The 17,606-nt window shown below is 42.0% G+C and overlaps 1 protein-coding gene across 8 annotated transcripts in view; it reads right to left on the bottom strand.

Annotated features, from left to right (window-relative positions):
- ctps1b (CTP synthase 1b) overlaps positions 1–17,606 on the bottom strand; it is a 112,020-nt gene that overhangs the window by 17,140 nt on the left and 77,274 nt on the right. For 5 of the 8 annotated variants that reach the window (XM_061674252.1, XM_061674250.1, XM_061674253.1 and 2 more), the window contains 7 exons: positions 9,952–10,132; positions 9,655–9,825; positions 6,085–6,185; positions 5,195–5,311; positions 2,421–2,504; positions 2,254–2,334; positions 2,023–2,174 (listed from right to left, as the gene is read on the bottom strand). In XM_061674252.1, the coding sequence (XP_061530236.1) occupies positions 2,023–2,174; positions 2,254–2,334; positions 2,421–2,504; positions 5,195–5,311; positions 6,085–6,185; positions 9,655–9,825; positions 9,952–10,117 (872 nt within the window). In that variant the 5' untranslated portion in view covers positions 10,118–10,132. Of the gene's footprint in view, positions 1–2,022; positions 2,175–2,253; positions 2,335–2,420; positions 2,505–5,194; positions 5,312–6,084; positions 6,186–7,944; positions 9,546–9,654; positions 9,826–9,951; positions 10,133–13,683; positions 13,857–17,606 lie in introns of those variants that run through there. The other 3 variants (XM_061674251.1, XM_061674248.1, XM_061674255.1) reach the window with 3 other exon arrangements.

Genomic DNA, 17,606 nt, shown 5'->3' with positions numbered 1-17,606 from the left:
AGAAAAGACTCGTACTTTCAGTGGATAATGATTCGCTGAAGCACTTCAGCAGCACACATATACATGGGTAACCAATGCTGTAGCGTCTGTGGATGCAGATTTACCATGCTTTATACGTCCCTGCTCATTTTTGTGCGTCAAATGAGATCCATGCCATGTCTATGGCTCTCTCTTGTTAGCATTAACATAGCTGACGTTCGATGTTTAATTCTTTGTTTTACATGCCAGTTTTTACAGTAAACTCCAACTGGAAGTGACAAACAGCTTCTTAGTTCATTTTACACTTGAGACTATGAGTCCCTGGATGCACATGTCATGGAAACAATGAGTCCCAACCCAGTAACAAAATTGTCCCTCCAACTTATCATCACAGAATACAGATACAGTAATCCTACGCTTTATCACAGTTCTTCCTTCGCAGTCCCGCTACATTGCAGATTTTTATTAAAGGTGTTACTCTATTTTTTTAATACTGTTTGTACAATATTTTTGCATTGCCCATTGCTCTTGTTCTCACTCAGTATATGTTTAGGCCAGCGTCCTGGCTGGCGGCGGCTACCACCGGGAAGCCCCATAAGTCGGATCTCCGCGCGTCGCTGCCACCTCTTCCTTTGCCGAATTGTTTAGGCATAATGTAACAGTATCACTCTTTAGTGGTGTACTAGTGAGTCAAAGGTCATGGGTGGATAAACATCATACGGAGAGGGAATAACGATTCTAAAACATACCTCCGCAATTACATTCCATTAGTCAGAAAAATGAAATAAAATAGTTCGACACTATATCACTGCAAAAATAAATCTTATATACTTCCTTCTCTACAAATGTAATGTCTACATTTTAAAATAAAACATAAGCAGAGGAAAATAAACTATGTAGAAGTCCAATGATTATTTTATTTACTGTGTCTAAATCTGCGTTGTCTCTTTTTGCTCCCCCAAATGGGGTTGAGAGTTTTTCCTTGCCTGATTGGGGGGTTTAGATGAGGGAATGTCGTCAATCATTGTCAACTGTGGGCCTGTAATGCCCTTTGAGACTCCTTTGGGATTAAGGGCTATACAAATAAACTTGAATTGACTTGACAAGATTGTTCCTGCCTTTCTGGCTTGACTTGAATTATTGGACTCAAGCAAATAAGAATTACTGTTAGTAGACAGTATTTTCTTGTTAGCTAGAATAGCAGAAATTTCTAATACAACTTAAAAAATATATGACAAATTCTGTTAAATTAGTGAACAGACAATTTCTCAATGGACAGTTTTGCTATTGTGAGCATGGCATGATTATTGGTGCACCAATAATGGCATTTTGGAGGTACTACATACAAATGTAAACAATGGATGGATGGGGATAGAAGTGCACGGTAATATATTACATGAAAATATCTTTTTTCACAAAAACCTCTGGGAAAACGCACAGAAACTACGGAAGCCTATTGAGAAGGAAAGAAGAAAAAAAAAAGAGGTTTTTCGGTTTTCCTAATTTCACTTCTTCACCCCACCTGTACCGCCAACCTTCCTGCAATATCCGTGAGGTTACCCACAATACTGCAATAATTATTGTAACATGAGATTAATACCGTGATAAAACCGAACCATGGGATAAAACAAACATTTGAGTGCACTTGACCGAACAGGGAAAGCTCAAGTTTGCCACTGGCAAGCGAAAATTGTAGGGTACTTGCAATTCGGGCAAGTGGCCTAAAAAGTTAACTTCGAGCCCTGATACAACAATACATCGTGCAGCCCTAATATTGACCCCCAATACTGTACGACTAGTATCTGCTACCCACAAGCGGTTCAAAACCAACTGTCAAATGGGTGGGATAAAGAAAGTTGTCTGAATCTGAGGTCTTATGATAATGTTCACTTCTCGAGGTTGCAACACATTTGTGAACCAGTATTCTATTACTTCCACCCATGGAGAATGGGAGCAGAAACAAAAATGCACATTTATTGTATCTACATTTTAGAATATGGCCCAAGCAATACAGTGGTCAAAAAAAGGGGTGGGGTGGCCCACCTATCGGCCATCTCCTTCCACTTGGATAGCATCTTTCTGGGCCTCATCTCAACAGGCAGGTTCAGCCTTTGGCAGAAGTAGCTAACAACTCCCTGATCCTCCAACAACAGAGGTACTCGGTAGACTGAAGACACGTCATGCACACAGATCACCTGTAAGAGACAGTTTGAAACATTTTTTGTTGTTGACTTAATAAAATTTATTAAATGGCATGAAAGACCTGTTCATCACCTGTGTTGGCTCCACGTGACAAAACATGGATATCTTCTCCTTGACAGCTGTTTCCAAAGGCATCGTACAACGGCACATTATCTAAGCACAAATTTGACCTCACTTGTAATGTGAATTCAATATAACAAACAACTTTAATTTCCTTTTGTGGTTGCAGTTTGCCTCACCAAGTCGGGAGACAAGCCAAGACCTCTGAGCTCCCGCACACTGTTTTGTGTCGGCTTAGTCTTCTGCTCTCCTGTAGTGTTTGGCTGAAAAACAAAAACAAGAAAAATTCAATGTTCTATATTTTACAAACTGTTAACTCACTTTTTAAAAAAAATGAAGTTATTTAATAAAAATTTATTTTAGTATTTAGTCTAGTGTTGGATTTATCTTACCCAACATTATAATGAATAGACAAAAGGAATGAAGACGCTGGTCTCTTTACTCATGAGGAGGGCGCATGGGAGATTGTTCAGGTTACAGCCTCTCAACACGCTCTAAACAATCTCTCCCGTCGCTCCTGCATTTATTTGAAAATAGGGAGGTTTCTAAGTTAACAAGACACAACACACTAAGGGGAGGGTTTCAAGGTGAAAACATGGCACCAACACCTGCCACGTCCCGGCCACGTCCTTCTCTCTGATGATTCCTGCTGAGTCATCTTCTTGAAGGCAGACATCTTTCTTTCTAAAAATTGTCCATAATACTCATGCAAGCTAAGCAAATAAATGATAACTTCTACAATATATCTAACATCTAGAATTTTGTTTTTTCGTTAAATTGATAATTTTAATTTATTTTTAATTAAAAACAAACGTCTTTAAAAATTTACAACTACTGTAATTTCTCGTGTATAAAGCGCAATATTTTCCCAATATGACTGAACAACAACCATCATTAATTTCTTTATGGTTATGTTTTGTTTAATAATAATGCTTTTCTAAAATGCGTGACTGATTTCGGACGCTTGAATCCGGGATCTCGTTCTTTGGTCACGTCCCACAGCTCGTGACCATAGGTGAGGGTAGGAACGTAGATGGACCGCTAAATTGAGAGCTTCGCCTTTCGGCTTAGCTCCTTCTTGACCACAACGGACCGATACAAAGGCTGCATCACTGCAGACGCTGCACCGATCCACCTGTCGATCCCCCGTTCCATTCTTCCCTCACTCGTGAACAAGACCACAAGATATTTGAACTCCTCCACTTAGGACAGGATCTCATCCCCGACCTGGAGAGGGCACGCCACCCTTTTCCGACTGAAGACCATGGTCTCAGATTTGGAGGTGCTGATTGGCGGAGTTCAACCTACACCAGGAACGGGTCAGACTTACTGCCGGATATGCGGCCCAAACTCTGACTCCGGTCGTACAGGAGCCCCTATCAGGGGGTTCGGTACCCCATACTACCCAAGGACCCCCCCAGGACTCCCCGAGGGACACGGTCGAACACCTTCTCCAAGTCCACAAAACACATGTAGACTGGTTGGGAGAACTCCCATGCACCCTTGAGCACCCTGCCGAGGGTGTAGAGCTGGTCCACTGTTCCACAGCCAGGACGAAACACACACTGCTCCTCCTGGATCTGAGACTCGACTTCCCGACGGAGCCTCCTCTCTAGCACCCCTGAATAGACCTTGCCAGGGAGGCTGAGGAGTGTGATCCCCCAGTAGTTGGAACACACCCTCCGGTACTCCTCCTTAAAAAGGGGGCCCACCACCCCAGTCTGCCAATCCAGAGGCACTGTTCCCGATGTCCATGCGATGTTGCAGAGGCGTGTCAACCAGGCCAGCCCCACAACATCCAGAGCCTTTAGGAACTCTGGGCGAATCTTATCCACCCCCGGGGCCTTGCCACCGAGGAGCTTTTTAACCATCTCGGTGACCTCAACCCCAGAGATAGGATAGCCCGCCTCAGCGAACCCAGACTCTGCTTCCTCATGGGAAGGCGTGTCGGTGGAATTGAAGTGGTCTTCGAAGTATTCGCCCCACCGACTCACAACGTCCCGAGTCGAGGTCAGCAGCGTCCCATCCCCACTATACACAGTGTTGATGGTGCACTTTCCTCGAAACAGTCCGGAAGTCTTTCTCCATGGCCTCACCGAACTCCTCCCATACCTGAGTTTTTGTTTCAGCGACCACCAAAGCTGCATTCCGCTTGGCCAGCCGGTACCCATCAGCTGCCTCAGGAGTCGCACAGGCCAAAAAGGCCCTATAGGACTCCTTTAAATCTAAAAGGCAACACCTGAGCAACTAGAAACACCCACCAGTCACATGTTCCAATACTTTTGCTCACCTGAGTGGGTTCAAACCAAAGGTGCTCTGTCCTGAGTTGTTAAACACATCTAGAAATAAACACCATGAAATAAAAGCTGAAATTGTGAACATTTGTCTCATATTCATCTTTTGATCTGAAACCTAAATGTCTTCAGTATACAACAAAAAGAAAGGAATTGACATTGCCGTTCCAATACCTTTGGAGGGGACTGTATGGCTGAGTACTGCTTCCTAAAAACCCAGAAATGCTGGGTTTTTGGCGCTCAGCAGAGTTTAGTGGGCAGCTACTTAAAATACTAATTGATGAAACTACGTCACAATGATGGCGATTTCAATTCTATCCATTTTTTGCAAGCCTTTTGCCATTGGCATTCAATAGACAAACTGCAAATTTAAACCAAAATCTCTCCCCTATGAGATCCACAATACCCCATCAGTGGACATTTTTAAACTAGATCTAAAATCTCACCTGTTTCACGGAGTTTCATGCTGAGTGGACTTTGTTCTATGTTTTGTTTGTCCACTTTGTGTAAAGCGGCCTTGGGTTCCATGAAAGGCGCTATATAAATCCAAGTTATTATTATAATAATTATGTCAAAGACTCATTTTGACCTATGCATAAAGAAGTTGGGAAAAAAATGATTTTGATGGCATGGGACCTGTAACACCAAGGTGGCCTCACCTGTGGCACAAGGCTGACATGGATGTTGCAGAAGTTCTCCCTCTTCACCTTGAACTGAAACTGTCTGAAGGCTTCTATGAAGGGCATGCTCTCGATGTCTCCCACTGTGCCCCCTAGCTGTGGACACAACACACAGGCTCAGAGCACTGACATGTGAGCCTCACATAATTACGATAAAACCTCAACGACTACACTGGTGGGGTGTGATTCTTCCCGGTTCTTTTACAGAGTAACAAACTCATGGCTGCAGGCAAGCTAATAACTTTGTCATGACCTGTAACCGACAACGTACAGCGATAAAAAAGTTTGTTTGATCATACTGTAAATGAAATAATTTTGGGGGTAAAATAAACTATAGACAAATTTACTTATTTTAAAAATAATTTATTGTAAGGAAAATTCATTGTAAACACTACAATAAATTATGAATTTTACAATTACAAAAACAAAATGAATTATTTTAGTATTACAATAAACTATTTTTCATACACATTTGAACTTTGACATTCACGAAAGACCGGGCCCATCTGTTTTACAAATCAAATGTAGTCATTGAGAACAGGTATGCCCACCCCTGCCATAGCTGAACAAGCAATGATGCAAGAAGAAAGTTTGACAGGAGTCTTAAAAGAAGAATTTACTCCAACTGTGCTTTGTTTGGAACTTAAGACATAGTCAGTCATATTTACAGTCTGTTCCTATACCGGCACACCCAACTGTGCAGCAGATTGTCGACAGATATTCCCCTGCTTAAACGCGTCAGGCAACACACCATGTAAAACACTTATTTCTGTTACTTCACAACGTTCCTCTTCATATTTTTACTCATAGTGTCTTTTCTTTAATCCTAGTTTTTGCAACTATTTTGAAAAAAAGCCAACCAAACTGACCTCTATAACACAAACTTGAGGCTCCACACCATCGCCGTCCACAGAGACCTTGGACTGATTCATCACCCATTCCTGGATTGCATCTGTGATGTGAGGGACCACTGGAGGAAGGAAGAAGACAATGCTAAGGGTTGTACCTCCTTAAAAGGTCAAAGTTGAGCACTTTTCAAGCATGACACAACTACTGTACATGAGCAGTTTTTTGTGAAAAAGAAAAATGACAAAATGATAAATCATAAAATAAGGAATAAAGGTGACAACCTGCACTATTAAAATGTTATAAGGGCATAAAAAAATGAAGTTGTTGTCAGATTAACATAATACGAACATACAGTTAACTTAATTTTTTTGTATCTTATACGCCTTGAAGTTATTACTCTATTGTACTTCATTTAGTTTAAAATAGAGGGATTTTGTAATTAAAAATAAAAGCACCAAGCTATTTTTGATAGCAGAGAACTAGGGCTGCACGATATTGGGGAAAAAAATTAGATTGTGATTTTTTTTTTTTTTAACCCTGACATTTATATTGCGATGTGAAAAAATACAGGATAACATACTGGTGACGTGAAAATCAGCACACATTTTTCTTTTCCCCTGTATGTATTTTTTGGACAGTTTAATGACAGCTTCAGTAGAAAACAAATTATGCTCACCGTACCACAGAAGTACACAAGAGTTATTTTTGTAACGTATACCTCTATTTAAATGCACTGCAGTTGTGAGCAGGTAAGTGCCCGGCCAGACATGAAGTTAAAATCATTTAGTTTCATGTCCAGTTGTACTGGAGTACATATATTAGTATATTCCCAACACTATCATTCATTTGTTTTTAATCTGTAATGTTACACATTTTAACATAATATGCATTACTATTTCTATATTTGAGTGGATTAGCTTGAACAACGGCACGGTGGAGTACTGATTAGCTCATCTGCCTCACAAGTTTTGAGGTCCTGGTTGCAAATCTGGCCTCTTTGTGGAGTTCGCATGTTCTCCACCGTGCCTGTGTGGGTTTTCTCTGGGTACTACGGTTTCCTCCCACATTCCAAAACATGCATGGTAGGTTAATTGAAGAAATTGTCCGCATGTGTAAATGTCAGTGTGAATGGTTGTTTTTCTATATCTGCCCTGCAATTGGCCGGCGATCCGTTCAGGGTGTACACCGCCTCTCGCCCGAAGTCATCTTAGATAGCGAGGATAAGTGGTATAGAACGAAGAAGGCGCCAGCACACCCGCGACCCTCGTAAGGATAACCCGTTCGGAAAATGGCTGGATGGATAGTTTAAACAACACACATTGCTGTGTGCACCTTGTGTATGGATCAGACTACAAGACTTTAGCCCCGATGCAAGACTATTCAGATTATAAATCGGTTTAGAAGCCCAAGTCGATTGAAAATGCTCCATATAAACACCTCAATCAGAATGGACAGGCATAATCCAAATGGAATTTCATTCGGTTTCAGATGGGTGCAATATTTCTTTCGCCAAACCAATCAGAAGTAAATTTTCGTCACGTATGCCGTCATTCAGAATAGAGCCTGGAAAAGCTCTGTCTGCGAATTCTTCGTTTCGAGGAGAATGCGTGGCGACACCGTTTACACACAGCGTAAAAATGGCATCTCCGATGGAGCTCTTATGCGGCGGAGATCTTGTTTTTAACTACCATATTTTCACGACCATAAGGCGCAGTCTCAGTTACGGGGTTTATTTCTATTTAACACATACATAAGGCACACCGTATTATTGGGCGCAGGCATGGTAAAATGGTAAATGCTCGTGTATATTTTTAAAAAGGCTGCGGGAGCCAAAACTGAGTTCGGTTGTACTTTATTCAAGTGTTTAACAATGTACTCACGTTATTTTTTGATCAATCCTCATCCACAAATCCATCAAAGTCCTCATCTTCTGTATACGAAATGAACAGCTGGGCTAGTTCTCCATCAAACCTGCCGGGTTCCCTCTCGGCATTGTCGGAGTCAGTCTCGTTGCCAGGGGGGCTGTTCAGCAATGATGCCGGCTTTCGCGAAAGCTCGGACAACAGTCAAAGCAGATACTTTAGCTCAGGCATCCACAATCCATTCACATATAGTGGCCGTAACTCCCCCGGCGATAGGTGGCACCGTTTCATAAAACGAAAGCACCAAGACGGCACTCCTTGAAAATGTTCGATTTTCATTACTTCTGCAAGTGTTATTGCCCTCAGTCGGATGGTGACTGGAGAGACACTTCTCCCGGTTGTTCTTTGATCATTAATCCATTGCTCGAGTTGGTCTTCCAACTCGTGCCACCTCGCCTTGTTTCCGCGGAAACTCAGCTTCGTCTTCTTGACTTGGCGAAGCTCGTTTTCCTGCTTTCTCCACTTGCGAACCATGGATTCGTTGATCTTGAATTCTCTCCCGGCTGCTCGATTTCCATGTTCCTCCGCGTAACTGATAGCTTGCAGTTTAAACTGTGCTTCATAAGCGTGTCTCTGCGTAGGTGCCATTTTCGGGGGTCCTTAGCCAAACCGATGTTGTTTTGCACAATGCACATCCCGGCGCTCTATACCTACTGGGGGGCGTGCCGTTAGCGTCCTCTTTCACACGCACCCTTCCCCCTTTAACGTCTGCATGCTGTCCTCAGTCACGTCCACCTTTCCTCTATATAAGCAGCGTGTCGGCAGGAAATGCTCCCAGTCAGTGAAGCGGAGCGCTTATCAAAGTCACACAACAACATTTACACATTTTGGAACTCGATACACACATAAGGCGCGCCACATTATAAGGCGCCCTGTCCATTTTGGAGAAAATTTAAGACTTTTAAGTGCGCCTTATGGTCGTGAAAATACGGTACTTAAGTTGTCCTCTCTCTTTGGAGGAGGAGATTGCAGTGGGAAAATAGGTGACTTTCAACATTTAAAACATGCACTCGCGCAAACGCAACAAGATTAAGTTTGCACTCGCACAAGCTGAAAAAAGTTTGTATATGCGACCAATTTGATCGCAATCTCAAGCTCTGGCTTATATATTCTTCAGGTAATATACCTTTAGTGGTACAGGGCATTAAAATGAAAAAATAAAATAAAATGAAAAATAAATTGAAGGCTATTTATTTTCACAATTATACACAGACATACGCACGTTTGTTGTATATAATATGATAATGCAGGTATCGATCAAATTATTTTTTTTAGAAAATGACTTAAGAATTGGCTAATTCCTTTCGTACATTGTTTTTCAAGATTATTACATTTTTTTGAATTAATATATTGGTATTATTATAATAAACTATATTGCCAAAAGTATTCACTCACCTGCCTTGACCCACATATACATTTAAGTGATATCCCATTATTAATACATAACAGCTTTAACTAAGCTATAACAGCTTTAACTCTCGTGGGAAGGCTTTCAACAGGGTTTAGGAGTGAATTAATGGGAATTCAAGACCTTATTTCCAGGAGCATATTTGTGAGGTTACACACTGATGTTGGACGAGAAGGCCTGGCTCTGTCTTTGCTCAAATTCATCCAAATGTGTTCTACAGGGTACCTCTAAGGTATTAATACCTAAAGTATATATCTCACCTTGCACAGTCTTGCCCAGGTAGTCTCCTTTCCTTTCCTTGTTGATGACCGACTGGTAAATCTTCCCTGTAGTCAGGTTGTTGTCCCTCGTCAGACGGATGTCCAGGAAACGCTCGTAGTTCCCCAAGTCCAGATCCACCTCTCCGCCATCGTCCAGCACAAACACCTCACCTATACATACATTTAGTATACATTTGTGAGCATGTCCTAGAAAAGTAGTAGTGCCCACATAGTCAAATAGTTACCACATGACACAAAAACAGAGCAAAAGGTAGCCGATATATCCAGATGACTAACCGTGCTCGTAAGGTGAAAAAGTGCCAGCGTCGATGTTGATGTACGGGTCGATTTTGATGGCTGTGACATGAAGGCCACAGGACTTGAGGAGGGTGCCCACGCTGCTGGCGATGATTCCCTTACCGATGCCAGAAATCACACCGCCGGTGACTAGAATGTACTTCATAGTGGCATAGGAGATCTGGAAAGAGAGAGCAGATGGCGCGACATTATTAGGTCAATGTCAACATACAGTAGGAAGGTACAAGAACGCAAGGCTCAGTTGCTATCCAACTTAGTGTTTTTCCATCCTATAGTTTTGTATTTAAGGCCGAGAAGTGATTTTCCTACAAATCAAATACTTAGAGTAATATATATATATATATATATATATATATATATATATACATATACACTATATACACTAGACTTTACGGCGATCTGATCGACGTGATTGGTATCAGCTGATATTTAGCATTTTATGCTGATCAGCTTTCATATCATAATTTGCCGATCAAATCAATGACGTGTATGTGTATATGTTAGATATATTGTAGAAGTTATAATTTATTTGCTTAGCTTGCATTAGTATTATGGACAATGTTTAGAAAGAAAGATGTCTCGCCTTCAAGAAGATGACTCAGCAGGAATCATCTGAGAGAAGGACGTGGCCGGGGCGTGGCAGGTGCCATGTTTTTACCTTGAAACCCTACCCTTAGTGTGTTGTGTCTTGTAGCTTAGTACGTTATGTCTTGTAAACTTAGAAACCTCCCTATTTTCAAATAAATGCAGGAGCGACGGGATTGTTTAGAGCGTGTTGAGAGGCTGTAATCTGAACAATCTCCCATGCGCCCTCCTCATGAGAAAAAGAAACCAGCGTCTTCATTCCTTTTGTGTCTATTTTTTATAATGTTGGGCAAGATAAACCCAACATTAAATTGGTCCTTCGAGCCGGATGTCAACACACCCGAGGATTCCAGTTGTGGAGCCGACACCCAGTTAAGAGACCGTGGCCACGGCAATTGAGACCCTTTCCGGGACTGGTCTTCGTACTCCTCAACTGGGATCTGAAGGTTGACGACAATCCACAGGATTGAAGACGACTGGTGAGTTAAATTTTGTAAAAAAAATTTAAAGAGTGAATGTATCGCGCGACAAAGAAGTCTGCGGCGAAATAAACCTTGTGTAATACTAGTCACTGGCAAGTAACTGATGGACGGCGGAGTCCGACAAATTCCGCATGGACGGCGGAGTCCTATACGTGCTAAAATTCCGTGTTAAAATAAAAAATAAAAATAAAAAAATAAAGGACGGCGGAGTCCTAGACGTGCTTAAAATTCCGTGCCTTTGTGTTTCCGTGTTTCCATGTTTTCGTGTGTTTGTTAAAACGTTACTAATATCGTGTGTGTGTGTGTACCCGTACCCGTACGTACGGGTACAGACACGTACGGGTACGTACCCGTACGTACGGGTACAGACACGTACGGGTACGTACCCGTACGTACGGGTACAGACACGTACGGGTACGTACCCGTACGTACGGGTACAGACACGTACGGGTACGTACACGTACACGTACGTACGGGTACTTACACGTACACGTACGGGTACGTACGGGTACTTACACGTACACGTACGGGTACGTACACGTACGTACGGGTACGTAGATGATTGGCTTTTTCTTTTTAGAATTCAATAGTAAAATAAAGATTTTGTCTTCATTTCAATATCACCACATTTAGGGCTGGCCTCGAGGAAAGAGTTATTTTTTGGCTATATCCAGTGTTGTGTTGGCCATACTGTATAATAATTTATTTCTTGTTTTAAGGGAATAATGCTGGAGATAAACTCCGGATAAAAAATAAATAAATAAATCACATGCTGAATTGTCATGTTTGTTTCAACGAAGAAAAGAAAAAAACCTCACAATTATGAGCATTTTCCCAAATTGTTCAGCCCTACTCCTGATTGATGACTCTGTAATTGGGCCCACATCGTTAATGCTTATCGGTTTCCCAGTGATGAGGACGGGCTAAGTGTGGCTAAAGGTTTCGCCACATAAACACATGTGATGTTGTGGCTAACTACACACAAGTGTGGCTAGGATAATTTTTTATACTGTATGTTGTGGCTAACTACACATAAGTGTGGCTAGGAGAATTTTTATACTGTATGTTGTGGCTAACTACACACAAGTGTGGCTAGGAGAATTTTTTCTAACGTTTAGCCACACATGCCTCGGCGCCAACCCTGCATGTGGAGTGTCAACAAATCCACAAATAAATGACAACCCCCCCCCCCCACACATTCATAAATATTATAAATTATAATATTTATGCAACTAAAATTTAGGTGAATGCATAAAGGCTAATGACAGGCATGGAAATGACCAGAGAAGCTCGGCAACAAACTGTTCCCTAATCCCCATCTGTCAGCTGTCTTCAAATGGAGAGTAGTTTTACTCTACTTTACTGTAGTTCTACTACACATTAGTTCTACACAGCGGTCATCGAACCAGTCCTGTCTTCTTCCATCACAGTCTGGTTTGGTGCTGCTACAAAAAAGGACAAACTCCGACTGCAACGGACAATCAAAACTGCTGAAAGGATTGTCGGTACCCCCCTACCCACCATTGAGGACTTGCACGCTGCCAGAACTAAGACAAGGGCGTGCAAAATCCTCTCGGACCCTCCGCACCCCGGTCACCGGCTCTTCCAGCTCCTTCCCTCAGGTAGGCGCTACCGATCAATGCAAACTAGAACTAGTAGACATTCCAACAGCTTCTTCCCTCTTGCGATCAACTTCTTAAACACCTAACCTATAATTCCATTACAACAAGCTGGCAATCTTTTGACTTGAGTTCGTAGTCACATTTCTGTGGGGCCAATTATGTATTACTCGTGCACTCACTGTAGTTGTCTCGCCATGCTGCACTATTTGCATATACTGGCCACTCATGCCAGAGTAGCATCTGCTCCATTTGCACACTGATTGAGGAGTATCTGTAACATTTGCACAACCAACATTGTCCCAGATGATCGCACTACTCGTCACTTTAAACCGCATACACTCCTTGAAGTCTCAGCGCCCTTTGCACAATGGTCATTGCACCGGACTATTGCAATATTAGTCATTCGAACTGCTCTAAGTGCTAGAGGACTGTGCATCTTTTTGCACAATTGTTTTTTGTCAATGTCTTTATGTCTCCAAAGTGTTCTGTAAATTGACTGTCTGTTGTACTAGAGCGGCGCCAACTACCGGAGACAAATTCCTTAGTGTGTTTTGGACATACTTGGCAAATAAAGATGATTCTGATTAGTTAGTAGTTATCTTCCTTTGTATACAGTCTACACTAACAAGCACTCTTGACTTTTTGCGGCTTTCACGCTTGAAGGTGGTAAGTGTATACGCACATTTCAAAAGTCATTGTAAATAATAAGAACCGCTCCCTGTACGATCATGTCGTTTTACCCGCGTAGTGTAATATTTAACCCATGGACGCATATCGAGTAGAATGGCGGGAGTTTGACCTAGCTTGACAGTTGTTCCAAAATTTGGCCGGTGTAACTCACTCGCCGTTTTGACTTCATCACTTAGCGTTATCAGACTCTCGTTCAAGTAGTTGGATGGTCTAACATGCAAATAAACTCGAGTCACGTTAGCTTGCTAGTCGGAAGCACTCATAAGGCAAGAGCCGACAACAATTCAGACGTTCGAGCGTCAAGACGTGCAAATAAAGGTCGGCATACTTACTTACCAAGCGACGATGCATGAACAGTCGGTGAAGTCTAATGGACGCGTTGTGCTTATCTGCGTTGTTCTAAGCTTTTGCTTGAATTCGCGGAGTTCCTATTTTGAACGCGTATGTGAATATGTCAACACGTGCAGGACAGGCTGACTTTCTGGGCCCGTCTTCTTCTACTAGCTTTTCGGCTGACTGAAAGGACTTCCAATGGACTGCTGCTTCCCACAGGTTGGTATTAGATTGCAGGCTGAACAGTAAATGACGACACTCTGGCTTTTAATAATATTTATAATAAAAATAATAACAATATCGTTATTTTATTTCATTTTGCATGTTTCAGAATGTCTGGTGTTGACTTATTTATACTACAGTTTAAAACACAAGTGTTTTTAAACATATTTTGCTTCCGCTGTTGCTGACACGATCTCAACAAGCATTTTAACTTCCGGAGTCACTCACCCATAACATAGCTATGCAAACTGTAGCTGCCCGGCTAACCGACGTGACTACGTGGCGGCCATGTTGGGGAGGTTGACGGTGAACTATAAGGCAATGCATCGACACTGAAATTAAGTCGTAACTTGCTCATTTCTCCAACGGTTTTTATGCGATGCTACTGTTTTGTTCCATCTGTGCGGATAGTGAGGCTCATCACATCAGCAGGAACATTTCATTCGCCAGTGAAGTCAGAACCAGGGCAAAACATGAATGTGCCCGCTTAACCTAAACCAGTTTTATAAAAAAAAATTCCCCAGGGGCACATCGATGATACATAGTGTGGCATTGAGGACCACTATTTTGGTCTCATGTCAGAGGTCAGTTTTACACAAACTGAGATTTCAACACATGGCTAAATTGACAACACTAAAGAGGCTGTGTAAGACAGTCATTATCCAAGGTTTTATATAGATACAATTATATATCTATTTAATAAAATAATAATAACCACCACATTGGTTTAAGTGGTTGCTGTGATGCATATTCATTCATTTCCCATATTGCTTATCCTTACTAGGGTCGCGGGTGTGCTGGAGCCTATCGCAGGGCACATATAAACAAACAACCATTTGCACTCACTTTCACACCTACGGGCAATTTAGAGTCTTCAATTAACCTACTATGCATGTTTTGGGGACCTTGGGAGGAAACCGCAGTACCCGGAGAAAACCCACGCAGGCACGGGGAGAACATGTAAACTCCACACAGGCGAGGCCAGATTTGAACCCGGGTCCTCAGAACTGTGAGGCAGATGTGCTAACCAGTGTTCCACTGTGCTGCTGATGCATATTTGAATGTGTAATTATGTGTAAATATTGTATGTAACAAATAATGTCAATTTTCCACTCAATTTCCATGTTATTGGTACATAAATGTGACTCCAATATTTTTCATATTTTAGTCATAGATTTAACTGCTCCAACGGGAGACTGTGCTGCATTCTGTGTCACCATTCAATTTGCTGACTTTTTCCATTTACTCTCCGTGATAGCTACCAAGTATGCTATATCAGTCCTTGGACACAATGATTCTTGACGGCCACATAAATGTGAACGTTATACTGTCGCACCGACTTGGACTGCCTGACAGGACGGTAATGACTGCCACAATATGGCGACAGCTCTGACGTACGAAAAAGGAGGTGGACACAGGCAACCCCAAATATGGAGTTGTCCATTGCCTTTTTTACCGCCCCTTTCAGGATCGACCAATCAAGAGCGGAGGTTTTGGCTCAAAACAAAGAAAGTCTTCCGGAATGGAAAATTATGGGCCCAGTTTATCTATCATTTTATTCGAGTAAATGGAGGGTTTCCAGGCTAGTGTAGGTTCATAATTGTAGACATATTTAAAATTAATGGACTGTTTTGATGTTATGGGTGAAACACCTGATATTCCTCTATATTTGTATTCATGTGTTTTTTTTAATCGAATATTCACCACTAGATGGCGTAGAGCTTCTACGATACTTTGCCTCACGTTGAGCTGCTGACCAAGCTGAGCCAACAATAACATGGGTACGTTTATTCACACATATAATGGAGAGGAAATGAGACATCAATTTGTCTGACACAGGGATTTGTATTATTTTTTTTCCAGGAGGTAATCTCTGTGGTTAAGTGAGGCCTAATAAAATCAACTGGTGCTTCTCAAAATGCCACACAGATTGAGACATTAAGAGTATCCCTTCATGTATATGGTACTGTGATGCATGCTCCAGTTTTCTAATCCTTCACCAGTCTCGATCTAATTAAAGGCCTCATCCTCGCCACCTCATTTTAAAAAGTCACTCCCTTCAATTACTGATGACAAGTGAGAACCGACGCACATTAACCTCCTACATGAAGAGCTCCTCTGGCTGCCCACCATCTCTCTCTGCAATAACATAGTGGCCAATCCAAAGGCAATTCCACCTCTTTGGAATCTGATAAGACAGTGCTTTTTCATGCTATGTTTTGCAATATGTTTTGGTCACATGGCTCACTGCTGGCAAAGTCAGCAGTGAGGGCTCGTGCTGGGGTGTTAATTATTGTCGATGCATGTTTGCCATGTGATGTCTCCGAGCTTCCTGCAAGAGAGAACAACAAGACTGACAAGACCTCAGAAATGGGATGATGATCCGCCTCAAATGACTGCGGGCTACGGGAGACGTGACCTATTTCTTGCACCTATTTCACGTTGAAGCGCATATAAAATTGATTGACTTTGCCACTATTAAAACGGACACCGGGCCGTCGTAATGTGATCGCACCAGTGACAGCTACGCTCAGCGAGGTTTATGGAGATATTAAAATAGACCAAATTAAAAGTGAAATGGCATTCGTCTTCACATGGTCTGATGCAGAGTAGCTGCAGCGTAAATCTGAAGAAAATTGATGTTTCCTAATGTTCCCTGTCGGTATTCATCTCCTAACACTACTACGTTAACTAAAGCAAGGTACACACATACTGATAATCTGGCCAAATATAATTTGATCAAAATCAGCAAAGGCCTGATTTTCGGATGTCTCTGAAAGAGTATCCTGAGAGATCTGGTGCTGTAGGGTGCGACAAGAGTATTTTTTCCACCCCTACCTGCTTAGAAAACAGTTTAGGCTGACAATCGTAACGGTTGAACATGTTAAAAATTTATGATCGCGAATCTTTACGTACGTGTGAGGTCACCACCGAGTTGATTGTGACGTGAAACTGAATGATAGACAATCAAGAAGCTTGCTTATGCTCATCATGTTCCCAGACATAAATAAAGGCGCTAATGGTTGTGCAATTAGCCTAGCTTCTTTTTCAACTACTACTATTTCTTTTTTGTATTTTCCATCAGTCTGGAAGCCTGGTGTAACCATGCTGCCTCACACAGGTCAGTTCAGGTACTGTAACAGACATCTGGTTGGGAGTAGGAGACGTGATTGTCGGTGGAGCTATCGTTATGTGTGTGGTGTGCTGTGTTGGTCATCTCAAGTACACCACACACTATAGCAGTAAGAACAAACATGCCACTTTTCCATTCTCACATTTTAAATATCTGTGTGTACCACACTCCGCGGCAATATCCTGCTTCGCTAGATTATGGACAGCAAAAATAGAAAAATAGCGTATGTACCGTTACAGTCCTGATTCAATTGTAACAGAGGCCTTTTTAAAAAAAAAAAAAAAAAAAAAAAGGTAAACTTCTCTTCCAACTGCAATATAATGGAATGTAAATCCCAAAACAAGTAAATCAAAGTCTATGTAATTATTATTATCCATCCATCCATTTTCAACACCGCTTATCCTGGTTAGGGTCACGGTGCGCTGGAGCCTATCCCAGCTGACTTGGGGCGAAAGGCAGACTATACCCTGAACTGGCTCGGCAGTCAGGTGCGGGGCACATATAGACACGGACAACCGTTCGCACTCACATTCACACTGTCACTGAGTGGGAACTGAATCCACGCTG

The sequence above is a fragment of the Phycodurus eques genome, chromosome 4 (assembly GCF_024500275.1).
Source record: "Phycodurus eques isolate BA_2022a chromosome 4, UOR_Pequ_1.1, whole genome shotgun sequence".
In the NCBI taxonomy this organism is placed as follows: Eukaryota; Metazoa; Chordata; class Actinopteri; order Syngnathiformes; family Syngnathidae; genus Phycodurus; species Phycodurus eques.
This window is presented reverse-complemented; position numbering and strand designations above follow the sequence as displayed.